The 25,959-nt window shown below is 38.3% G+C and overlaps 1 protein-coding gene across 35 annotated transcripts in view; it reads left to right on the top strand.

Annotated features, from left to right (window-relative positions):
* Positions 1–24,849, top strand: part of TNS3 (tensin 3) — a 176,420-nt gene extending 151,571 nt beyond the window's left edge. For 34 of the 35 annotated variants that reach the window (XM_085540051.1, XM_085540028.1, XM_015854825.3 and 31 more), the window contains 11 exons: positions 7,044–7,215; positions 8,863–9,506; positions 10,119–10,205; positions 12,166–12,297; positions 14,309–14,404; positions 17,131–17,208; positions 18,322–18,399; positions 19,229–19,397; positions 20,654–20,722; positions 20,850–20,876; positions 21,589–24,849. In XM_085540051.1, coding sequence (XP_085396177.1) covers positions 7,044–7,215; positions 8,863–9,506; positions 10,119–10,205; positions 12,166–12,297; positions 14,309–14,404; positions 17,131–17,208; positions 18,322–18,399; positions 19,229–19,397; positions 20,654–20,722; positions 20,850–20,876; positions 21,589–21,733 — 1,697 coding nt within the window. In that variant the 3' untranslated portion in view covers positions 21,734–24,849. The remainder of the gene's footprint in view (positions 1–7,043; positions 7,216–8,862; positions 9,507–10,118; positions 10,206–12,165; positions 12,298–14,308; positions 14,405–17,130; positions 17,209–18,321; positions 18,400–19,228; positions 19,398–20,653; positions 20,723–20,849; positions 20,877–21,588) is intronic. The other variant, XR_014943503.1, reaches the window with a different exon arrangement.
* Positions 24,850–25,959: the final 1,110 nt, after the last annotated feature.

Genomic DNA, 25,959 nt, shown 5'->3' with positions numbered 1-25,959 from the left:
ATGCAAACTGTCATGTTCTGCAACATGAATATCTGAAATTCCATTATGAGATAAGCTACTAGGAATGGAACCAGCTATCTTTGATAACAGATAATTATTTTGTTGTAAAGTGTATAGAGAAGTCACGTTAATAATTATTCCCTATTTGTTTGATTTGTTTTTGTTCATCACAAAATAATATGCTGAATTTCAAGGCAGTAGTGCTCCTCCTTACATGTTATGGAATGACAGCTATATTAGTGGCTCTCTCTTAAAGAGTGTTTTCGTAACTGTCACATTTTATGTCTGAATGTAACTCAGATGACTCTAAGAGATACCTCAGCAGCTGATCTGCATTCCCAAGACAGCAAAGTTATGCTTAAAGTCAATAACAGACCATCTGCAGGATCTTTCAAAATATGTGAGAGGTCACATGCGTCAGTCCCAAGAGAAGGCTTTTTTCTTCCTCAGCACTATTTGGGGAAATAAGAGCAAAATTAGTCTAAGAACTCCTTCAGGAACCCATGATGCACAACTTATTGCTTTTAAGATGGGTTGCAAACTCTTCAACAAATGCAGCTTAGTTTTTGGTTTTTTTTTTTTTGGTACTTCTGAGCGGGTCAGTGATATAAATTGTTTGTGAACAGTGTAAGTATCTGTCAGGGAATTGGTATTTTCTCAGAAATGTTAGAAAGCAGTATTTTCAGGGCAGCAACTTTGAAACAAGGATCTGGTAAACCACCATTTGATGGTAATACTTATCTCTGTGAATACAAGGGTAGAGGGTAGTAGCAATTAATTCTCTGATCCTGGAGTTGCCTGCAGATACGTTCATGACTGGCATAGCTCCAGAGGTTGTATTTATTTGTTACTGGCAGGAGCCCCTGGGGGCCATTGCAGGATCTAGAAGTTACTAGAACATGAATCCTACTGTGTACACACTTCTATCAGGCATCTTGCTATCAGGCTGGAATATGTGGAAGTAGTATACAGACAACCTTAACTCACCCTTGATGAGGAGAGCTACTATGCCAAGGATGTTTCCTCAATGGGCAACATGGATGATGCAAGTTCTCTTCATACATAAGGCAAGAATTGATTTATTTTTTTTGTCTTGTAATACATCTGGAAGTTTCCCATAACATAGTTAACAGTTTTTAAGTGTGCACCATAAATAATAACATGAAGTAAGCTAGCAGCAGTATAGCTTACCTCTAGTTACTAGCAGTTGGGGTTTAACTGTTAAACGTCAGATTTCTTCCACCAAATATCACTGAAATCACTTACTATTTCTCCAGATTTGTTGCTTTATTTCCCAGGTGGTGAGCTCCCACATGGTTATCATTGTCTTTTTTTGTAAGAGAAAAGTATATGTATTCCAGCAAGGTTCTTGTAGGTGAGATTAAATGAAGTTGGTCTTGCTAGTGCAGCAGGTAGTATGTGGATGCTACAGCTGTAGGTTCTCTTATCCTGCAGGTTCCACCCATCTGATTCTGTGACTAGCAAAGAAAGCCAAACTACTCAAACGGATGTTAGCAGAATCTCCAAGCAATAATTACTTTGTCTGTTCCTTTACAATGATGGAAAAGAAAAAAAGGTTTTGTTATACTGTTGCAGTTACAATCTGGTTGTTAGATATATTTCTGAGAAGTAAAGGAAAGTAACAGCAGCTGACCTTGTGATTGTATGTGCATTTCACTCAAGACAAGGATAACTGTGATGAGTTATCAGGGTAAGTTGTATCTGCAGTGCTCCTCATTTGTTGCTTAATATACTCACCATCAGTAAACAGTTGGGTTTTTTTGCAATCAGATGTGCTACCGCACAACCAGCTTCTATGGTAGTGCCCATTTGAGTTGTAATTTATTTTAAAAATAATTAAAAAGTTGAGATGAAAACTTCTTTCAGTTGCACTATTTTGTCTTTGCAAATCATTCCTTGTTATGCTTCAAATTTGGCAGCATGTTTTGCATATAAAGTCTCTTCAGATTGTAACTATTGAGAACTGATGTGATTTCCTTACAAATTAAGCGCAGCATCATACTATTTGTTTCAACAGAAAAGTACTTCCCTGTCCATTTTTCACTGAACACATTTCCTTCACCTGTGATCTTTCATTTTTTGAGTCCTGCTTTCATTTGAGACATTGAGGCTAAAATATTGGTTATCACTGAGTTTTACTCATCAAGGGGTACAAGCACATATAATGTAATGCACACAGGTTTCATTGTGACTGAACGTGTGTGGCAGGAGCGAGAGGTGGAGTTAGCAATGCACTGTGCCCTCTCCTTGTCCTGGTTTCATCTGAGACAGTGCCTGGTGTAAAGTAATGGGGTTAATGTGAACAGTGAGATGGAAGTGGAGGAATTTCTGAATGAGTCTTGTCAATACAGAGCATCATTTTGGAGTAGCCTTCATAAAATATACAATATAGCAGATGTGCATAAGTAGGAAAACTTTTCAGTTGTTCATGTTTTTTATTGAGACATAGAGAAAAGAACAGTAACACATTAAAATAGAGGGATATTTGACTGTGTGAAACTAAGTCTGGTTCAGTGGGAGTAGCTGCAATTCATAGTGAGCTCTTGAGGTGTTTGTCAGAGATTTATAGTGAAATTTTACATTTCCTGTGTATCGTCCCTGAAAACAGTGTTCACAAATGCATGTACAGCCAAAAATGATGACATGAATAAGACGCAATTGTGAAATGAAGGATATTGCTCTCTGCTAAGATAGAGCTTATTAAAGTCCTGTAGAGAGACATGGTCAGATTTTTAGGTTGAATGTCTGCTTGCAACTCAGTACATTCAATTCAAGAATTGGTAAGTCATTATGTTGGCTGAAAATGGAGTCTCAAATATACAGAGAAGTAGAAAACTTTTTTGCAATATTGAAACCTGTTCTCAAATTCCTGTATCAAAACAGAAAGTAAGGCTGCTAGTGTATCAGAATCTATAAAGTTATTTGTACTGCACTGCATCCAGTCCAGATGGAGTTAATAGCACACTTCTATTTTGTCATTGCAGTGTGAGAGTTGTGTGCTGGGGACAGGTCAGGCTGCTGGGCTGTCCCCATCATGGTGGTGAGGTGGGGGCCTGGCCTCATTTAGACCTATGCTGGGCTGCAGATTGGACATGTCTGGTGTAAATTGAGAAGATGTGCAGCAAGAAGCACTGGTAATTTGCAGCAAGCATGTAGGAGGAGTTCATACCACATATACAGGGAAGAAACTGTATGATTGCACAGTAGAGGGTTAACAGCTGACTGGTGACCGTGGACTCTGTCAGACAATAAAGAGGGCATAGCTGAAGTATTCACAAGCTTGTTTTTAATTGAAATATAAACAAAGCTGCTTTCATGGGAAGTGCCTTTCAGATACCCTTGTTTCTAGCTGGGAAATAGTTGTACAGAGTTTGTGTTGCAGATTTCATACCAGGCTGCTTGTGGCTTTTCACTCTTGTGTTAAAAAAAAAAAAAAAAAAAAAAAAAAAAAAAAGGGCTTTGAAAAAAAAATACTGTGTTAATCAGCATCACAGTGGTCCTTCAATATTGTAGCCTCTGTGCTGTAAAGATAATAGCAACAAACTGTGGCCCGAGACAAGGATGATTTGAGTCTTAGTTTGTGCTGTTAGTGGTGGAAATGCTTTGCTATGTATAAATGCTTTAGGTTAAGTCTTGTTCATATACCTCACATTGCGTAACAATGGGAGAAGATTTAAAATTATTTCATAAGAAGCTCCCCTCCCATCTTCCCCCTGGATTTTTTGTTACTGAGTTCCCAGCATAGTCTGATACTAAGCAATAGGCATAGATACATGGAACAAAATAAGCAAATTGAGTTAAGCCTGTAATTGTAATTCCCATACCTGCAGGAGAAACATAAGCTTCTCCTGTTTTGTAGCAGAGTCATCTCAGCCTGTATTGTAATTGGGAGGCATCTGTCTAGACGCTCACATGCAGAAATTAAACATCTGTTACACTTAAGATGCATTTTCTTACAGATGCAGCTCTCAGTAGGTCCACCAGCATTTAGCCTACAGAAGGTTGTATTGCTAGGGAAACTCGGGTGGTCATCAGATACACATCAATTTGATCAACTAAACATGTTTTTTTTTGTTTTGTTTTTTCTCAATAATAGTTATAATAAAGCAGTAATACTTTATCTTATATGGAACTAATTGTTCATGGCTTAACATCAATCTTTATAATACTTGGAAGTGCCACTGATTTCAGTAGGAATATGACCTAGGACTGTGTTTCCACCCGAATGAAATATACAGTATATACTCAATATGTCCAATGTACATATACAGTACATACAGTATGTCTGAACTGTTACAGATCTTCTTAGTTCTTCCCTAATGCACCCATTTCTGATGGATTTCCTTTGAAGTTCACTTTAATAGCTGGCGTGGATCTAGTTAAAATAATGGGTGAAGTTAAAAGATATTTTGGTAGTTTTTTAATGCTTTCCTTATCCATTCAAGTGGTTGCTCTGTACAGTATGTGTGCTATGTGAGGAATTCAAATTGTTTTCATTCAAATGAATGATTAGCAGGTTTTCTTATCTCAGGCATTTATTTTAAGTACCTTGCATCCAATTTATGCAAATAAAAACAGAGCCAGACTGTACCATGAAAAGTATTGAAAAGATTTCCTTAGACTTATTTCAACAGGGTTCACAATAAACTTACTTTTTACACTGTTAGTAAGATTTCTTTATGGAAAAGGTGCAGTAAAATGACCTGAACTCTTAGTAGGGGTGGAGCTGTTCTGTATCTTTCTTCTTTGTTGTTGTTGTTATTGTTGTTTTTCCTGTCTCAGTCTTTTAAAATGTTTCTAGTATTCTAGAGATAGTACTTATGGATTACTTCACGTATTCCTTGTGAGTGCTTAGGGATTATTTCATGTATGGTCTCCTTGTGAGTGTTTAGTTGATTGATTAGAGCTGTTTAGATGTATGTAACTATTCAGATGTGTAAGCTTTCACAGTACCATATCCTCTGTGGTAGAAAGTAGTGCCATTGAACCTGAACATATGTGAACTGATTTTGAATCGCTTTAGACTATTCCAAGATAATTAAATGCCAAACTCATTAGACTGTGTCTAGTATAACAGAGCACCTGTAAGGAAAAGAAGAAAATGCTCTTTTATAAATTTCTTCAGTAATAAGGAACTGAGGAAATAGTCCTGAGCAGACGAAGTTCCTAAGCCAGTATCCATTGTATTTGGAAAGTTGCGGCAGTCTGATAAAGTTCCCCATGGCTGGTAAAAGGGGAAACATAATCGTCATTTTTGAAAAGTTAAAGGTAACAATAGGCCAATTAGTCTCACCTCTGTGTCCAGTGAGATGATAGAGGTGATGGGAGGCAGCAAGCATGACTTCACCAAGGGCAAATTGTGCCTGAGAGGTACCTTCTAGGATGGTGTTACAGCATTGGTGGATAAGGAAAGTGCAGCTGACATCACCGATCTGAACTTGTGAAAGGCATTTGGCACTGTCCTGTGCAACATCCTAGAGTCTAAAATGGAGAGACATGGATTTGATAGATGGACTGCTCAGTAGATAAGGAGATGACTGGACTGTCTCACTCAAAGATTTGTGTTCACAGGTTCAATATACAGGTGGAAACCAGTGATGAGTGGTGTTCCTCAGGGGTCAGTATTAGGACTCACACTATTTAACATCTTTGTCAGTGACTCAGGGAGTGGGAATGTGGTGCACCCTCAGAACGTTTGCTGACAAAACCAAGTTGTGTTCTGTGTTCAACATGCTGGAGGGTAGGGGGTGCTATCGAGAGGGATCTTCACAGTCTTAGAGGAGGGTCCATGTGAACTTCACATAATTCAACAAGGCCAATTGCAGAGTCTTGCAAGTGGGTGAGGGCAGTTCCAAGCATGAATACAAGCTGGGTGATAAGAGGATTGAGAGCAACCCTGTGGGGAAGTACTTGGAGATGCTGGTGGGTGAAAAGCTGAATATGAGCTGGTAATATGGGGGTGCAGCCCAGAAAGCTGAGAGTACACTGTGATGTATCCAAAGAAGTGTACATAGCATGTCAAGAGAGATGATTCTCCTCCTGCTCTACTATTGATGAGAGCCTGCCTGGAGTACTGCATTTGGCTCTGTGGTCCTTAGCAGACGAAAAATATGGACTGGTTCCAATGGAGGACCATGAAGATGATCAGTGAACTGGAATACCTTTCATACAAAGACGGGCTGAAAAAGTTGGGGTTACTTAGCATGGATAATGCTATGAGAAGACCTTGTATTGGACTTCCAGTACCTAAAGAGGATCAAGGGATAACGGTTTCAAGCTAAGAGAGGTTGGTTTTAGATTAGTCTTTAAGAAGAGTTTCTTTGCTATGAGGGTGGTGAGGCACCATTTGCCCAGAGAATTTTTAGATGCCCTATCCCAAATAATGCTCAAGACCAGATTGAACGAATTTCTGGGCAACCTGACCTGGTGGTTGGCAATCCTGCACACAGCAAGAGGCTTGGAAATGAATTGTCTTCAAGGTCCAGGTTGTTAATTAATGTGTTGAGCAGCATTGGTCCTATTATCAACAACCACTAGAGTACAGTATTGACTGGGCTTGGTCTTAGCTTGGTGCAACTGAACACAAGCTTCTGGGTCCATCCATTCAGCCAGTTTTCAGTATACCTCACTGTCCACTTATCTAACCAATACTTCTTAGCAGGTGCCATGCCCCATTCAGCAGCAGGCGGAATTGGTGAGCTGAATTAACACTCCAGTTTTCTATCACTTCACTGTGTAAGTGAACATTGACAGTGTGTATAGTTACATAGAGAAGTTGACTAGAAATATCTGTCTTAACACTGTGGAATGCAGAACAACTTGTCTCTGCTATTTATTTTACTGCTGGATATTTTTAGCAATCAATGCGATGTTTCAAAATAAAATATTACTGCTTAAACAAGTGAAAAATGGTCCTATTAAAGGAAAAATTGTTCTATAAGCCCTTCTTTCAGGCAGTGTAAAGCCCATAAAAATGTGGATTGTTTTTTAATTTATCTTTTACCTTCTTTCATTTGCTGCAGAATCTCAGAGTTTCGCAGAAGCCCTTAACCATCCTACAGTAGTGTCTGACAAAACCATAGACACTAACCCTGCTTTGCTGAGATCCAACACGCAGGTGGAGCCTTCCTTTCAACACTGTTTAGTGTCCTCGTGTACAGCTTCAAGTAGCAGATCTGTGCCAGTGGGAGAAAGGTAGGAAATGATTATCTGATCTGAATGTTTAGTTCTCCTTACTGTCGTTTCTAGTCACTGTGTTACATTTACATCTTCACTGCAGACCATTTGGCCATGAACTTTGATTGTAACCTATAATGATGTTGTTGCCCACCATCTGGAAATTACCACTTTCAAAAATGTCCCTTGTATGTTTGAGATGGAACACACAGTTTTAATAATAAATTGGGAATACAAAAACGAATAGAGATTTATAGCTTAATTACTTTATTACGTTCTAGCAGAAGCTTGTATTTGTTTGCTGTGTTTTTAACCAACTTCTCTAATGCTTTACTGAAAAGCATTTAGTGAACCTTTACATTGGAATGAGTTGTATGTGAGTGAGAGACAGCAATCTGATCACTGCAGTACCCATGTTTATAATCAGTAAAATGTCAGGATTTGCATTTGGTGGTGAATAACTGACTCCCTTCATCAGAGTGAGAATTTTTATTATGTTTGTACTGAGGTAAACACGTAGGGCTCTGAACCAGAGCTTTAATAATATAAATTTACAGAATGGTCCTTGTCTGTCTGTAATAGTTTCCTTCTTCGTCATTCTACAACAACATTCCTTTGTGGCTAACTATTCATATTCAAAATAATTGGCTCCTTCTTCTCAGTAAGAATTTGGAATGTTGGTGTTTCAAACTCTCATTAAAGGCTTAGAGAGTGTTGATTTCTATCTGACTTCATATCTAATGGATTTCATTTCCTTGAACTGAGAAAGAAATTTCTTTTTGTAATTATGACTGAATCAAATATGTTATCACTTTCTGAGATGGCCATGTGACATTTCATTTTAAGTGGATATGGGTTAAGAGCTTATAAGACATTGTGGTCATTGTCAGCTTTCATTCCTGCCATAAGCTTTAACTTGAAAGTTTTGTTCCCTTCTTTCTAAATATCTTTCCTGATGTTTTTTTTAAATATAATTTGCAGATAACTTGCAGATGTTCCCACCCCTACTCTCTCCTCCCCCTTCTCCACTCCCTTTCTCTACCTGGCTTTCCTACCCCCCTTTTTCCATGTCTCAGCTCCTTTCTCCTTTTTATTAAATAAACATAAGAGATACTGCATGTAAGAAGTGTTGTAGCAGTGTCAGTCTTATTCCATAAATCTGTCTTTGATGACAGATGGCTTAAGAAATTCTTGCCTCCGACTGCTCTTTTTTCAGCCAGCACTGTAGATCACCATAGATCTCCAGGACCTCTGTGAAGCAATGTTTTGAACAGTCTAATTGAATTAATTCACACTAAAAATAATGCTCTCAAATAGGAGGAAAGAGGAGTGTTTTTAACAATGATTAATTTGATGGCCTGACTTACAGTGCAAACTCAGAAACTCTGTCATCGCCATGGCTGGATTGAGGGTGAGATGAGACAGAAAGTAATGAACTGCATTCAGGAGTGAGTATTCAGGATGGGGCCGGAGTCCCTGGTTCGAACTTTATGACCAGGTCCTGCATGTTATCGAACATGTCAGTTATTGTCTTGAGTGAGTGAGTGCTTTCAGTAATGACCAGAGGATACACTGTCTAGTGACATTTATAGAAAATGATTTGCCTGTTTTATTTTTGTGTTCAATTTTTGTCTCTCTTTTTTTTTTTTTTTTTTTTTTTGACAGCCCCCTTGCGGCAGAACATTCTTGGACTGAAAACAGCCCTAAATCTTCCAAATTGTTCCAGCTTTCAATAGGAAGCAACAGGCCAACAGGAAGTTATCATGTGCCTTCTGAATTTTCAAACTCTGTGCAAGATGGTTCTCTTTTGTCTCATTTCCAAACCCCAGGGCTGCAAGCTGTCACCCTGAGCAACCTGGAGAAATCACCAGCAGAGCAACAGCATGAACCTGCTGTCAGTAACAGTGCTCAGGCTTACCGAAGCTACAATGGGGCCAATGTGGGCATTAGTTCCCCCCAAGATGAGAAAGAAGCTACTTTTATAGCCAACACTAGCATCTCTTCTAAAACCATGAGCTCACCTGTAGAAAGTGCAGAAGATGAAGGCTTTTTGGCCCAAAATTTTCTTGCAATGACTTCTGGACATATTAGTCAAAACAATGCAGTCCATCCGTGCCTTGGAGGGAACCTACAATCTCAACCACCTCTTCCAGAGAAAAAGAGGTCCTCTGAAGGGGACCGTTCCTTCATCTCCATCTCACCTTCTTCAAGTGGTTTCTCAAGCCCCCACAGTGGAAGCACAATCAGTATCCCCTTCCCAAGTGTTCTTCCAGATTTCTCAAACACTTTAAACACTTCTCTGGTGCCAGGTAGGTTCTGCATCAGAGATATGCATAACATATCAGAATTGTATGAGTTTATCTCTCAGTAAGGAGGGATTTTAAATGAAAAGGAGCTAAAAAGCAGTGGAAGGAAAATGGAGGGCTTGATTTACAGTAAGAGGCACTGGTTCACTATTTTGTATGCACTGTTCTGAAGACTATGGTGCAGAATTGTTACTTCTGTCCTTATCTGTCAGCCCACCTTTGGAGCTGTGAAATCACAAACAAGCAGTATCTAGTCCAACCTCTCCTAATAATGGATGGTTTATTTCTTCATCTTTGCTAGACTTGTGCCAAGAGTAGTTAAAAATAATGATACGTGTATATGCTTTTACTAAGAATATAACTTTGTTATAACTTTATAAACTTAAGAGTTTTCAATATCTTACAGGTTTTGTAAAATTAAACTTTAAGAGAGCTTTTAGAATGTTAATGTAGGTTATTATACATTTTGGTTCTAAAATAATTGAGATTTTTTTCTCTGTTGTCTAATCATTAGATTTTAGAACAATTAATGTGATTGGAAGCTAGGAAGAAAAGGAAAAATACTTCCATACTTAGAAAATTTGTTGACTTCTTTTTACCCTTTTTATTTCACAGAGAACACAACAGAGAAACAAGTGACTGTAAAATTTGTCCAGGACACTTCCAAGTTTTGGTATAAACCAGTTATCTCAAGAGAACAAGGTATATCAGCTGAGGTATATTCTGGGGTATATGTTTACTAGTAAGCTAGTTGGTGTATGCTTATTAACTTTTTATTTCAGACTACTGGGTGTATAGGGTAATTATAAGAACAATTACAGAATATATAAGGGCAGAAGACAATTTCAATTTATTTAGTCTGAAAGCTGAATTTGAGAGTGAAGGGCATTCAAGTATTCCTGAGAAAATGTTGAGTTAGTCATATAAATAATTATCCTAACTTAACTAACCACAGAGTAACTTAGAACTTCCTCTGGTAGCTGCTGCAAAAGTACTTCAATGAAAAAATAGTTTCTGTTGTTTCCTCACAGCAATGGAAGTCATTTTAAGGTCCCTGTCAGGGGATGGGCTGAACAGCTCAGTGGGGAAGAGCTGCTGTCATGATAACATGGGGCAGGGAGTCACCACAGGTGGGGCTGTGCTGGGCCACATACAGCCTGCAGGCTACAGCTTGGACATGCCTGTACAAACAAAAGTTTTATGACAATCGAGTTTGAATCAGTGCTTCATTAGATGACCCTTTTGTCTTTTTTTTTAAGTGAGGTTATGAATTTTGCTATTAGATTTTAGAGTCTGTAGCAGATGCATGACAAACCAGAGCAGTTTTCCTACAAGTTTTTCCTCCTGAGGAGGACTTCATATCTTATTTCTAGCAGAGATCACAGAATGTAAACACAAAGTATTTCAGTGCTTGGACAGTCAAAGAGCAAATACCCAGTTACATCACCTCTCTCTCTTCAAAACAAGAAAAAGAGTGAGAGAACTTTGAAGGGACAGAAATTTGATGGTGAGTGAGAACTGGTAGCCTCTGACTTAAAGCTGCATAGAAAATGAAAGCAGTGCTGCCTGTTCAGTCTGGGAATTAGGGAACTGTTCCTCTCTGTGCTTCTAGCAAGTTGATAACATGTAAATAGGGATCAGTTTGCCCTTTCTGTATAAAAGGAAACAATGTATAGTAGGAAGACTTGAGAAGAGGGCCACCTTTCCTTTGTCTGGGTTGTTTGTGAGCATGCAAGTTAGGTATAATGATAGCCAATGTGCAATCATTCTGCTGCATTTACTTTGATGGTAACTGAAATAGGAAAGAAAGAAGGGGACAAAACAATATTTAATCTTTCATCTTTTGGCACATTTCCCAATTATAAGCATTAAAAGTGGTTTTTGTGTGTTTGGATTTGATTTGATTTGATTTGATTTGGGTTTACTTCTCTCAAGGGAAGATGATAGTCTTTCATGAACTTAAGCCTAACCTTTAGTTGAAGCTTACATCGGCACTGTCAGCTTGAAGCTGTCTCTACATTGCCAGGAAGTTTGTATCAGTATCAGCTATGGTCATGAACATCAGATACTAACCTAGGTCATTGCTGCAGCAATAGTTAACTGTTTTTGCACAGTATTCTTGATAAATGAAAAAGCATGCAACAAATGAAAAGGCATGTGACAACCTCTGTCTTTATTCAGAGGTTCCAGCTACTATAGTTGTCATTCAAAGATGCAAATGTTTCCAACTACTTGCATGTAGGCACTTGACCTGAGGTACAAATCTACACTGTTGTGTGAAAATCAACAGATTATCAGTTGCAGCCTAGTGGGCAGTAGAGATTTGTTGTCTGCTCTATGTATCAGGAGTTTACCACTAACCAGTGTTTTCTGCTGGATTTCCATACTGTTTCCATATACTGTTTGCATAAGATCTGGTAGGATTTGCACATTCTTTACAGTTAAAAAATCACTGGGATCTGTATTTCAGGTTTCTTTTAAGGTAAGTATCTATGAGATTCATACAAGATCCGTTCAGATCTTCCAAATATGTTTGATTGTAGTCTCTTTTACAGAACATAAAAATATCTCCTTTATTCTTTTTAATTATGGATATGCAACTGTAATTTTTTTGTGTATGTGTTATTCTGAAAATGTTTTTCATTTCTGAAATTCCTTACAGCCATTGCTGTTCTCAAGGACAAGGAGCCTGGGTCATTTGTTGTTCGAGACAGTCATTCTTTCAGGGGAGCCTATGGGCTTGCAATAAAAGTTGCTACTCCACCTCCTTCTGTGCTGCAGATGAACAAGAAAGGTATTGTTTGGCTTATTTCTGTCCTTAAACAAACTATATATCATTGGAAGTCTGTTAATTGTGTGTTAATCTTCCACTTCCAGTAAGTGCATCTGGAATTACAGGATCCTTTTGATTCCTTGCAGTAGTATTTAATTGAATGGAACTGGATATTTATTGTACTTCACGGTTTCACCATGGTTTGTCTATGTTTGTATGCTGTGGTAATCTATGTATCATACCTTATCAACCGGATAGCAAAACAGTGCCATCTCAGTAGTGTGCCCTCCTTAGCAATTAGAAGTGTGTGTTTGATCCCAGGTAAAGTTTTCACTTGGCTGGGAGATTTTATAGTTTTGTCCCCAATACTTTGTTTTGAGACAGTTCCACATTAAATATAAATCTGAGGAGATTCCCTAAGGAAAGATGATTGTTTTTTAAAAGGAATGATGAAATAAGGTCACCCTGAGAGTGAAACAGCTCTCCATCCCCCAGCAGAAGTTGAGCAGGGGAGGTGGGCAACCAGTATGGATGTGCAAGGACCTGAAGCTTAAACTGAGTGTAAAGAGGGAAATGTACAGAAAGTGGAAGCAGGGTTGTATAGCCTGGGAGAAATGCAAGGCTGTTGCCCTTGTGTGTAGAGATAAGATTAGGAAAGCCAAGGCTCAGGTGTAGCTGAACTTGGTGAGGGATATGAAAGATAACAAGAAGGAGTTTTACAGGTACATAGGACAGATCAAGGAGAGTGTGTCATCCTGTCCCCCCCCCTGATTAAAGGTAATGGAGAACTGGCTTCTGCATAGAAAAAGCTGAGTTACTCAGTGAGTGCTTTGCCTCAGTCTTCACAGATGGTCAGGCTTCCCATGTCTGCAAGAACCAGGTATGGGTGAGAGGAGCGTATTCTGTCCCACACTGACAGTGGAACAAGTCCTCCTCATGAAGTTGAATGCATGTAGGTCCGTGGGGCCAGATGATATTTATCCTAGGGTTCTGAAAGAGATGGCTGATGTGGTTCCCAAGCTGCTCTCCATCATATTTGAAAAATCCTGGCTGTCTGGTGAAGTCCCCGGTGACTGGAAAATGGGAAACATTACTCCCATTTTTAAGAAAGGGGGAAGGGAAGACTCAGGGAACTACAGATCGGTGAGCCTCACTTCTGTGCCTGGGAAGATCATGAAGCAGATCCTCCTAGAAGCTACATTAAGGCACATATGAGACAAAGAGGTGATTTGAAACAGCCAGCATGGCTTTATCATGCTTTATCATACTTTTCATGTGCAGAGAATCTGAAAGCATATGTTTAAAAGAATGCTGAATCTCAAGGGATTTTTATTCTTTGAATCTCTTCTTTACATTCCACTTAGAATTTTAAATTTGTCTTGGAGCCCTGGGAGATAAGAACTGTATTTAAAAATCTAGTGAGCTACAGAAACCTGAGTGTTTCATGTAATTGCCTGCAATTCATGCAATTGCTTCCGAAGTAAAGGCTTAGGATAAAACTGAAAACATTTTAAGACTTAAAAATTCCAAGAGACAAGATGATTCCCCTTATGTTTGTGCAGCTAAATGTTCTATTGTTTTGACCTGGAAGCGTTCTGTGAGCAATTTCTAGTTCTGTCACTAGAGTTCTGAGTATCAGACTTTTAGTTCTTTGTCACACAGGATACAAGCTCTCCTAATCTGCAAGTATGTCAGAATTTCTAGCCATTAATTTTCAAAACACCTTTCCCTGTCTGTATTTGGGTCCATGCTTAGACACCATTGCATATTTGGATGTCAGTAATTTATGATGATAAGACTTTGTTCTCTGTATATCTAAAGCGAGCTATTTGCCTGTTTGTTTGTTTTGCAGAATTGTCTTTTCACTATGTCTTATAATGTTGTTGCATAGCAACTCTAATGTATTTGCATGTTGCGTATAAAACATACGGTGTTAATGTGGAAAACCGCTTTGTGAAGACCTACTAATGTGTGAGACTATTGCTTGTTCCTTGCATCTCTTCATGTGTTTATTTGTTCTTTTTCAACACAGTTGGAGATTTGTCAAATGAACTTGTAAGGCACTTTCTGATTGAATGCTCTCAGAAGGGGGTTCACTTGAAAGGATGCCCAAATGAACCATGCTTTGGTAAGTACTGTGTGTCACAGGGATGTAGAAAATGGAAACAATTTGCATTTGCCAGGGCTGTTTTATAGACTTGGACAGAGTGGAGCTGAGAGTACAATCTCCTCAAGTCTTCAAGATTTCTGTAGGAACCCATTTCTAGCAGCCTTATACACATAAGGTATATGTGCAGAGCACTGTAGCACAGATCTACATGACTAAGCTTCAGGGTGTTATGCTCAACTACTGGCAGCATTGCTTCAGACATCTTAGCTAGATTAATATTGAAAGTTTTAATGTATTTAAGACTTTTGTGTTATTTTGTCCTATACTGTATTAAAAATAGAAGATGGCTAAAATGACAATAGAGTATCACTCATTAAAAAATGTGCATTATGGCACATCCGTCTACATAATATAATGCATTGAAAGCTCATTATGCATTGTGGTAAACAGCAAAATAACAACCCAGCTGCTGACTTAGTCAGCATCTTCAGTGGGGAAGGAGGAGAAAATAGGATGACAAGCTCATGTGTCAAGATTAAATCAGGAATATTGCTTACTTGTTACTACTGCAGGCAAATAGAATTTACTTTGGAAAAATTCATGTGATTTATTGCCAATTAAAATTGATCTGGGTAATGAGAAATGAGGACAGACATTAAAATAACACTTTTCCTCCTGCTCCTTCTAAGCCCAACTTCACTTCTTCATCCCAGATTTCTCAATTCTCACCCCAGATAAGGTGCTGCAAGAGGGGCTGGGGATAATATGATCAGTACCTAACAATTACTCCATGGCTTCTTCCTTCTTCCACTTCTCATGTGCTGAATCATGGGCTTTCCACAGGCTGGAGTCCCTTCAGCACCAAAAAATGTCATGGTTTGGCCTGATTCCATGACTAATTAGGCAAAGGGACCCATGGACCCACACCCCAGAGGAAGGGGAAAGGAAGAAGGGAAAAGGTAGGGAGATGGGCCTAGACAAGGAAAACAGCAGAAATGTGTTAAGGGAGAAAGCTGATTTACTAACTGTGATAGCAGAATGTGAGATAACACAGTATAATACGATATAATTGGAATTGAAACTAATAAATACATGAGAGAGAAGGCCTTACTCTAATGCCGTAGGCAAGATGGCTAAGGTGCACACACAGCACAGATGAGCAGAAAAAGAGCAAAGCTAATTGAGCCACTTCAAGAAATGTTCACCTGCTCTGGTGTGGGGATGTTCGTGAGCTTCAATGTGTGGTATATATTATTAAAAACATGGAGCACCTTTATCTGGCTTTGGTCTTCTCCCTGCTGTGTAGCACTCTCTTGCTCCTTCCTTTTCTCTGTGCAGCCTTTTCTTCTCTCAAATGCATTTTACCAAAGGTATTACCAGCTTCACCTCACTCATAGGGGCTTGCTACAAAACCTTGCCACATACAGCCAATATACTTGTGAGAGGGTCTTCTACCATAAAGTAAGCAAGTGTAAAATAAAGTGTAAAATTCTAGTTTAAGTAAATACAGGTGGATTGGATTTTGTCATGGTCTCACATGCTAATGGCAAGTATGTCTGACATTCAGTTACTTAAATTGAAGCCAAGACCAGGTGGTAAAAAGAGGCTCTAAACATCAGTGTTTATGGCAGTAGTTAAGAGAAGTATAATGTAATGATGAATGTTATTTATAATAGTGTTGCACTGAGGGAGGGAAGTTTTCCCTGTGCCATCTTTTATACTTTATAAGCATACAGTAGAGAATTAACAGAATCATAGTACCACCAAGACTGGAAAAGATTTCTAAGATCATCCAGTCCAACCATCCTCATATCATCAAAATTTTCCACTAAACCATATCCCTCAGTACTCTAAATGTTTCTTGAACATCTCCAGAGTCAGTGACACCACCACCTCCTTGGGCAACCTGTTCCAGAGCCTGACCACCCTCTCATAAAAGTATTTCATAATGTCCAAACTGAATCTCCCCTGGAGCAATTTGAGGCTGTTCCCTCATGGGACCTACATGGGAGAAGAGGCCAACTCCCACCTCACTGCAATCTTCCCTTCAGGTAGTTGTAGAGAGCAATAAGATCATCCTCTTCTCCAGACTAAACAATACCAGCTCCCTCAGGTGCTCTTCATAAAGCCTGTGCTCCAGACCCCTCACCAGTGGTGAACACACTCCAGGGCCTCAGTGTCTGTTTTGTAATGAGGGTCCCCAAACTGCAGCCTCACCAAGGGTGAAGTATGCATAGATAAAGCACTAGACAGAGAAACTAGGTGGCTAAGAAGTGGAACTCCTTTTTCTTTCACTGCTTTGTAACATAGCATCAACCCCTTGTGCTCTTGCTTTCTTCACATGATTTTTTTACGTGTAATCTAGCAGAAGTTAAGAGTACAGAAGGGAATTTTATGACATCTGTATGTTATTGTTTGTTTCATCTTTGCACTTTTAAAATTGGAAACAAAGCCCTTTAGAGAAGGATTTAAGCAGTGTATTTCAGCAAGCAAGGGTCTGTATAATTGTGATTAATGGCTATAATTCAAGTATGCCCACCTAAAATAGTGCTGGGGAACTTGAATCCACTTAAGCTGAGTGGAAAATGCCATGGCTTAAGTCCCATGAAAAGGGAACGTGTATATATGTGTGTGAGACATGTTGGAGCTTGGTCTATAAAATAATTGGAAACCAATACAACTGTTAAACATTACTTTTATCCATTGTGTTAATTGTGTATGCTTTGCTACTCTTCTGACCACAGGAAGTTTGACCGCACTGGTGTACCAGCATTCCATTACTCCACTGGCATTGCCCTGTAAGCTCCTCATCCCAAACAGAGGTATGCTTGTTAAAGTACAGAAGAAATATGCTCAGCCAAGGCTTTGCTTCAAAGTACCGATGTCTGAAGGCTGGGGAACACATCAGAAGTTAGAATCTGTACAAGAGTGCACAGGAAAAGAAGCTGTGTTTGAAAGTAGCCATTTGGTACTGCTGAATGCTTTTAACCAAGCTGCAACCCTGAGACAGCAGCAAAATGTATTTATACTTGCCCCATAATTCAGTTGTCTGCTATTGTCACACATGAAGTTAACACCAGAGGTATTACTGAAATGTGAAACTTTTGTGTGGTTTTCTACCAAACTCTTCAATTAAAGTTTTTGTTAAAGACCATATGCCAGTATTGCAAGATAACATTTGACTAGTGCAAAAAAAAAAAAAAAAACAAAAAAAAAAAACCATTGTAGCATAAAAACGTGCTGTGGTATATATGATCAGAAATTTATATATATGACTTATTCTTGTTATCTTCTTCAGCTCTTGCTATTCTGGCAGGGAAATAGAACTGAAACATTTGTTTTATCCTGGATAAACATACCAGAGTGAAATTTTATTTGGATTTACTTGGAATCTGGTATGTTAATCTATTATTACATGATTTTCCGTGGTTAATGATTCTGGACACAGTAACAAAGTATTTAAAGCATATGGGTAATGCTGAACATGAGTAGTGTCATAAATAGTGTTACTATTCTCTTCCTTATCTGAGGTATTCAAATATGGTGTACACCATATATCACTGAGATTTTATGCACTGAAATATGACTGAAATAATGTACTGATGTACAGTTTTTTCATTAATTTTAGGAGAAGATTTGGAGACCAGCATTCTACTGCTGTCTTTACAATATATGTTGTATAAATTTGTCTATGACTATCAGGAAATAAATGTTGAACATCCCTCCTGCAATACTGTCAGAAAAAATTTGGTGCATCACAAGGAAGTCATGGCATGAGTGATTATAGGTGCAGATGCAAGATTGTTAAATGCTTCTCCCCAAGATTTACCTGTACATGAAATCACAACTTATAAAGCTAGACTCATTCTTGGTGGTATTCACTGACTTATCTGTTCAAGTACAGACAAGACATACATAGTGTTTTCTGTTTGCAGATCCATTGGAAGAGATGGCAGAAACTTCTCCACAGACTGCCGCAAACTCAGCAACAGAACTTCTCAAACAGGGTGCAGGTTAGTAAACTTTTTCCTTGTGTTTGATTCTCTCCAAGTTTTGTATCTGACAGGCTGGGAAAAACTGGTGGTGAGACTGAAGAACAGACTCAGAGAGGGTAGATTTTGGTGAGATATAAGGAAGAAATTTTTTATGGTGAGTGTGGTGAAGCACTGGAACAGGCTGCCTGGTGTTGTGGTTGGTGCCCTGTTCCTGGAGTCTTTCAAGGTGAGGCTGGATAAGGCCCTGGGCAACCTGATCTAGCTGTGGTGTCCCTGTTCATTTCAGGAGAGTTGGACTAGATGGCCTCATTGAAGACCTCAGTGCCTTCTAGCACTTAAAAGGAGTTTGTAATCAGCAGGGAGACTGACTTTGTATACAATCTCATAGTGATGGCACAAGGGGAAAGTGGTTTTAAACTGAAAGGGGAGAGATTTAGTTTAGATGTTGGGGAAAATTTTTACTGAGAGGGTAGTCAGTCTCTGAAATATGTTGTCCAGAAAAGCTGTGGATGCCCTGTTGCTGAAGATGTTCAAGGCCAGGTTGCATGGGGCCCTGAGCAAAGTATTCTAGTGCCTGATTTAGTTGGTGGGAATTCTGCTCACAGAAGGGAGCTGGAACTAGATAGTCTTTAAGCTCCCTTCTGACCCAAACCATTCTATTCTGTGACTAAAAAATGCCACCTTTGGAAGATTAGAACAACATTAGAGGGAAGATAGAAACATCCTCCTACTCTGGTTTGTTGTTTTCCTTTTTCACTATTTTATGGTGGAATATATATGTTTTATATGATATAGTTCAGAGGATTTCTGTTGGTTTGTTGTTGGATAATGACCTCTTTCATTGCAGCATGTAATGTTTGGTATCTGAATTCAGTGGAGATGGAGTCCCTTACAGGCTACCAGGCAGTACAGAAAGCCTTGAGCCTGACACTCATGCAAGATCCTTCTCCCATCTCAACCATTGTCCATTTCAAGGTGTCTGCGCAGGGAATCACGCTGACAGATAATCAAAGAAAGTAAGCAAAGGAGGGGTGGGAGGGTAATATGTGTACTTACGCACTGTGTCAGTTTCTGTTGACTTGTTTCTAGTTGTATTCTGCAGTCTCTGATTCAGATGATAACAGGATTGTCTAAAGAATGACTGTATCTGCTATCATTCATGGTGGTCATTGGTTTGCAGTACTGGAGGATGTGCATTTCAAAATGTGGGCGTTTCTTCCATATGGCAGTTTTGTATATGGAAGGTTACTTTGATATAATATACATATTCTTTTTATCCTTATTTAGGATAAATAAAAGTAATCAATTTGCAGCATTTGATATTCAGCCTATTCAGTGAAGTAGTTGATCTTCGCAGTATCCTTCACCTGTATAACCAAACGCAGTTGAGCTAAGCAGACAAGTGTGTACCTTCAGTATTTTTGGTAGTGCTTTGGGCAGCATAATACATATAAACTATCATGATAAAAAGTTAAGGCTACTAAAAAGTCTTCAGATTTGAAAAGTGATCATTACAAATAAGGGATAACAGAAATTCATTGTAAGATCAGAAAGAAGAAGATAAAAGAAAAAGCCAGACTTCCTTATTCCATGGGGTTTACAAGCATTTGTAGCAGGTCATGAACTAAACCTTTAATTGCAACACCTAAGAGTGCTTATGTTTGGAAATTATATAATAAAATTATTCACAAGTGGCAAGAAGTTGCATTTCACACTGACACAGTATCTAAGTGTGTGGTTTTTAGAAAACCTGCTCTAGAGTCTGTTCTCTTGCGGTCCAAAACTTAAAGTCACTGCTTCAAATATGAATTTATTTGATTGGAGTGGGACTCCTTATAGTGGTATGACATAGGTCAGGGTAATGACTTTAAAAGAGAATGTATTTATTTAGATGAGATATTAGGGAGAAATCTCTTACCACAGAGTGGTAAGGCACTGGAACAGATTGCTCATAGAGTTTGTGGACAACTCATCCCTGGAACTGTTCAAGGCTGGATGGCCTTGGATGGGTCTTTTAGCAGCGTGACCCAGTGGAAGGTGTCCCTGCCCATGGCAGGGGCACAGGAATTTTATGTTCTTCCAAGTCCCTTCTAACCCTAATAGTTCTATGATTCATTTAGTGCATGTAGCTTTTTAAGTATGACTCAGAGATAACAAAAGCAATATGTTTTCATTATTACATTTGATAGAATTGTTTTTCTCTGTTCTGCTTATTGTTTAAAATTTTATGCATCTTAACTCATTCTGAAATATTTTATTGCTTCCTCTCCAGACTCTTTTTTCGGCGACATTATCCAGTCAACACTGTTATTTTCTGTGCTTTGGATCCACAGGACAGAAAGTAAGCAGGAGAGGCACTATAACTAATACATTAATTTTATTATTGATCTACAAAAATCTAACTAAAGTGTCATTTTTATTTCTCTATTTCCCTTTTTCCCCCTTATTTCTTTCTTATGGACATCAAGATGGAAAAAAGATGGCCTCTCTGCAAAGTAAGTTCACACCTGTCTCTTTCTTTTAACTGAATGTTTAGGACTATCATTACAGTGGTTAGTTTTTTAGCCATCTCATAAACATTGTTAGAGATGTGAAAGGGAAAGCAGACATGCAGATGTAGAAGTCCATTTATTGCAGTTAGTGTGACTTGTTTACATTGCAGATGTACAATTTGCATGAAGTTTCAGAAATTAGTACAGAGCCATTTGCTATTTGGTTGAGTTGTTCCTCTTATCCAGCAGCACTAACAGTGGCTTGCTTATCTCACTTAGATACCTTTAAAAACAACAAAAAAAAGTCCCAGTCCACAGCGTGTACCTGAAAACAGTCTCAGTAATAATAGTGTCTGGCATAAGTAGATTTTTACCAGTAGATTACCAAATGTTTTCTTTTGAATATCAACATCAACATCTCCTTACCAAAAGGAAAAACATAAACAGGGAGAACTCAGGCATCAGTATCTGAAAAGTAACAGAAATATGTGGCGCAAGTACTGTTTTAAGTACCATGTCTACTGAGATACATGGTCATCAAAACTTTTCATTACACACTTTTTGACACACCTTTCTCTATCCCAACACATTCAGACCCCCCACCTCCATGTTTGCCCTTGGCACTTTGGTTTTCTACAGTGTCTTTTTTGTTTTATGAAAAGCGACCAAGTCTGTCTGTCTGTTCTCTGATATCATGTGATTATTGTCTTTGCAGAGTATTTGGGTTTGTTGCTAGGAAGCAAGGCAGTGGCACAGACAATGTGTGCCACCTATTTGCAGAGCATGATCCAGAGCAACCTGCCAGCGCCATCGTGAATTTTGTGTCAAAGGTCATGATTGGATCCCAGAAGAAGATCTGACTGTTTTCCAACCTTGATTCAAGAGCTCTTCACTGACTTCATTTAAGAAAAGCACTGTGATACCGAGAAAGCCTAATCAGCAAGAATGTCAATCCCAAGAAAGAGTTCAGCCTTTTATTTGAAGATGCCTCTGATTTAGCAAAGCGTTATTTGTTTCTTTTCAGTTCAAAGGACAATGTAAAAGAAACTGGGTGCCACCCAAACCTGTAGCCTGTCTCTGAAAGAAGCATGAATGAAAAGCTTTTCTCCTGAAGGATTTCTAATACTACTTTCACATTTCATCATTTATTATTTCATCATTTATTGGAACAGAAATACTCAATCACTACTGGACTGTGCTGTTTTTACACAGAATATAATTCATATAACATTCACAAAGAAACTTGATACAATTGCATCAGTGGTAGCTATAGGTCCTGCAAAAACGCTTTAAAGGAGACCATTTGCTCTTTCCTTCATCTTTTTGGGAATCAGTGATAGGAACTGAATGGAGAAAGGGGAAGATGTATGTGAAAAGAAGGCTTGTGTAAGTTGGTTTCTGATAAGAAATGAGCAGCAGTGTGGAAGATTGCACTGTATTTAGTGTAAAGAAGAGTGGGCAGTTTTAATGGGAATGGTTTTAAGCAGAAGAGATAGCAGAACAGGAAAAAAATGGTTGCGAGAAAACATTCTGTAATTGTATTTTTTATTATTTTTTTAAATACTAAGGGAATATACTATGTTTTAATAATTGTGGGACTAAAATGAGGGAAAAGCAAATAAATGTTTATAACTTATATTTTTGCCTGTGCCAGATTAATTATAGTAAACCTCAAATATTGATATTTCATATGAGTATCTGTGAAAAAAGAATGTTGAGGTTTGCCATTCAGCACTGTTTTGTATAAGTAAAAGCATACCTTGCTATAGATGACAGAGTATCGTATTTTTACTTCTGCCTTACAGTGACAACCTAATTCCCTTTTCCATGTCTCTTGGCAACACTGCTTTGGCAGTAATATTTGTAACCTTGTCTAATTCTTATGTAATTGGGTTATTTTTTAGGTCCCCTTTTTATTGGACACTTGGGGATTTATTTTTGAATTTTTTAATCTATAGGGATGATTTTTATGGTTTGTGACTTTTAATAATTCCTTGAAACAAGAAATCCAAAAGGGAATTGAATTTATTTTGTTACTTTGTCCCTTTTCTTGAGATATTTCTGTCATGATTTGTACAGCTGTCACATCTATAAGCATCTCTGTGTATCCTTCTAAACATATCTGTATTTTAAATGAATAGCAAAACACTAGTTAGCTTTGCATCAATGCAGTGTTGCAGGAAATGGATACAAGAGGCTAGAGTGGTAATATTCACGAATTAAGCCATCTGAGGTCTACTGTGTAATTTCCGTTCACTTCAAGGACAGTTCTAGACCTCCTTATTAGAACTGAGGATAATAAAGCAACTGTGACAGTGCTAAAAGTTTTATTGCTTCTATTTCTTTTATGAGTCACTGTGGAAGTTTAATTAATAACCTGTGGAGTAAAATACGAATTCAACATACCGGCTGCATGAGGCACTGAATTAACTAGTATCTTAGAGGATTTAATCCTTTAATCCTGTTTTACTAAGTGATGACTTAATCTAATGGAACCATCTGATATGTGGTCAGAAGGTTCCACCAATCTGAATGGTGTCTATCCTGTATAATTGGTGATTTGATTTTTATTGATACCTTTCATCCTGATTTTCCTTAAGTATTGGGACCATAGACGCCTTGTTCAGTCACCATACCCCAAAATATTACCAAATTGCTTAACTAACAGTTTTATATAGATAGCCTTATAAATAACCCCTTAGAGGGAGAGGCAGCGAAAAAAAAAGAGTAGATTTGAAATTCACCAGAAAGGGTTGAATTAGTAACAGTAGACACTGGATGTCATAGAACGGTGACAAAGTTTTGTAGCTACCATTGAAGCAACAAAAGCAAGTGCTATTAATTTTTACTAAATTATTTTCTTCTTCTGATGCAGAGGTGTACTGCTTAAATGGTGTTTATGTATCATTCAGAAATACAGTTGATTCTTTTGAAACACATGGACACAAGTTCCTTTTAGTATTTTTTTGCTGTAGCAAGAATGCAATTACCTAATCTGGTCAGAAAGCTGGAGTACAGTGAATTTCTTCAGCTGATGTCTCAATTAGATTGTCAGATTTCCTGGGAGGAAAACGTTACACAATAAATCCAATGTGCTGTGAGCATTTAAGAGAGAAGGAATTTTTAAAAATATATATATATATTTTTCACTTTTTTAGGTGATAGTTGAATTTGAATGTGCCTTTTTTAGGCACCAAGTCTTGGCCTCTGGTCTTTTTTTATGATGTACTGTCATTTCCAATTGAGGCTTCACTTTTTATTCTTAGTGCGTTCTTGTGGCCTTCTGAGTTCAGGAACATAGGGAACTGAGTGCTACTACTCCTGGTGGTGTTTCCTGGTTGTTCAGATGTATTTGGTAAGTAGGAAATAGAAATTGCCCTGTTTCTGAGGGAGTTTTTCTACTATATGCATTCCTTTGGGTGGTATATTGTCACATGCTTTTGCTTTTTAATGAATTAAAAATTGCACAAAGCGAACCAGTTCATTATGTACCATTGTGTATTGTATGTAGAAAGATGTTGACTTAAACTTATGTTTGTGACAAATACAAGATTAAATAGTTAATGCAGCACTTTTTTTTTTGAAGGTTTTTGGTAGATCTGTATATGCGGTTTCATAAACTGATACCAGCAAGTTGACTCACATATTTAGCCAGGCTCCTATTAACCTGCTTGTTATACTAATTATACTAATTATAGTATTATAATTTTACAGCACTAAACCACAAAAAATGCTAAAAATCATGTTTTTAATTAAATGGTTCCTATGTATCCAACATTATCATTAAAAATGTAATGTTTTTTTTCATTTATTTCCCTGCTAGTGAGAATGTTTGCCTTTTCTTGAAACTGTAAGGCAACAAAAGGTCTCCCGTATGTAAATTAATGTTCTATAAATTCTTTGTATAGTCATTTTCTTTGCTTTCCAAATATTGTCTTGATTCAGATGATAATAAAATTATGAATGTGAAATTTCACAGCACAGTGTTACAGGGGAGTCTTTTCTGAAAGACGGTTACTTTCCTGCATTCAAGACCAATTAATGAAGGAAGTCTTAGTGAGGTGGGAGAAGATTGAGTGCTGAAGCAACAATTTAGTTTTGTTTTATGAAGGTTTCTTTCAAGAATCTGACTCCACAAACTTCCATGGAGTCTTAGCTATTCAAGTGTAATCAAACCATGTGATTTTTCTCATTTATTTGCTTTTAAAAAAGCAGGAAAGTGCCTTTTGCCTGCACTGCATATTTCAGTGTAAGGAGGAAGAATTTGTGATGCCACCTTCTGAGATATCTATACCCATTTAAATGTCTTAATTGTAGCCACTGCTCCATCACCAAGACTACATCAGAAAAACTTCCAGAGGAGCATGGAGACGGTGGGTAGAAGGAAAGGTGGAGAGGTTAGAAATCTAACCCCTAATTGAAGTTGATCTCTGTATACAAAATCTGTGCATCAGCCCCACAATAAAGGATTTTTTTTATTACATACATGGTTTAATAGGATTACTTCTGAGAATGAGAAGCTCTAGTATACAGTGCTAATGCCTTTTCGGTGAGGCATAGGCTCACAGGAGTTTCTCATTCTGTGGGTATGGGGAGCAGAATAGGACCCCCAAAATTCAGGAGGAAACGGCAACCTACTTCTCTACCAAGACTATTACAAATCTAAGGGTCCAGATGGGATCTACCCATGGGTACTGAGGAAGCTGATGGAAGTGCTTTCCAAGTCATTTTCTATCATTTATTAGCAGTCCACGTCTACCGGAAAGGTCCCAGATGACTACAGACTTGCCAGCATGATGCCTATCTACAGAAATGGTCAGAAGGAAGATCTGGGAGACTGTCAGCCTGTCCTCAGTATCAGGGAAGGCTGTGGAGCAAATGATCTTGGGAGTGATCATGCTCTGTGTGCAGGACAACCAGGGAATCAGGCTGAGCCAGCATAGGTTCATGAAAGGCAGGATCCTGCTTAACCAACCTGATTTCCTTCTATAATCAGGTGAGCTGCCTAGTGGATGAGGGGAAGACTATGGATGTAGTCTGCCTAGATGTCAGTAAAGCCCTCTCCCACAGCATTTTCTTGGAGGAA

The sequence above is a fragment of the Coturnix japonica genome, chromosome 2, assembly GCF_054131305.1.
Source record: "Coturnix japonica strain WE chromosome 2, WE-NBRP24, whole genome shotgun sequence".
NCBI lineage: Eukaryota > Metazoa > Chordata > Aves > Galliformes > Phasianidae > Coturnix > Coturnix japonica.
The sequence above is the reverse complement of the archived record's forward strand: the minus strand, read 5'-3'. Positions and strand labels throughout refer to the sequence as shown.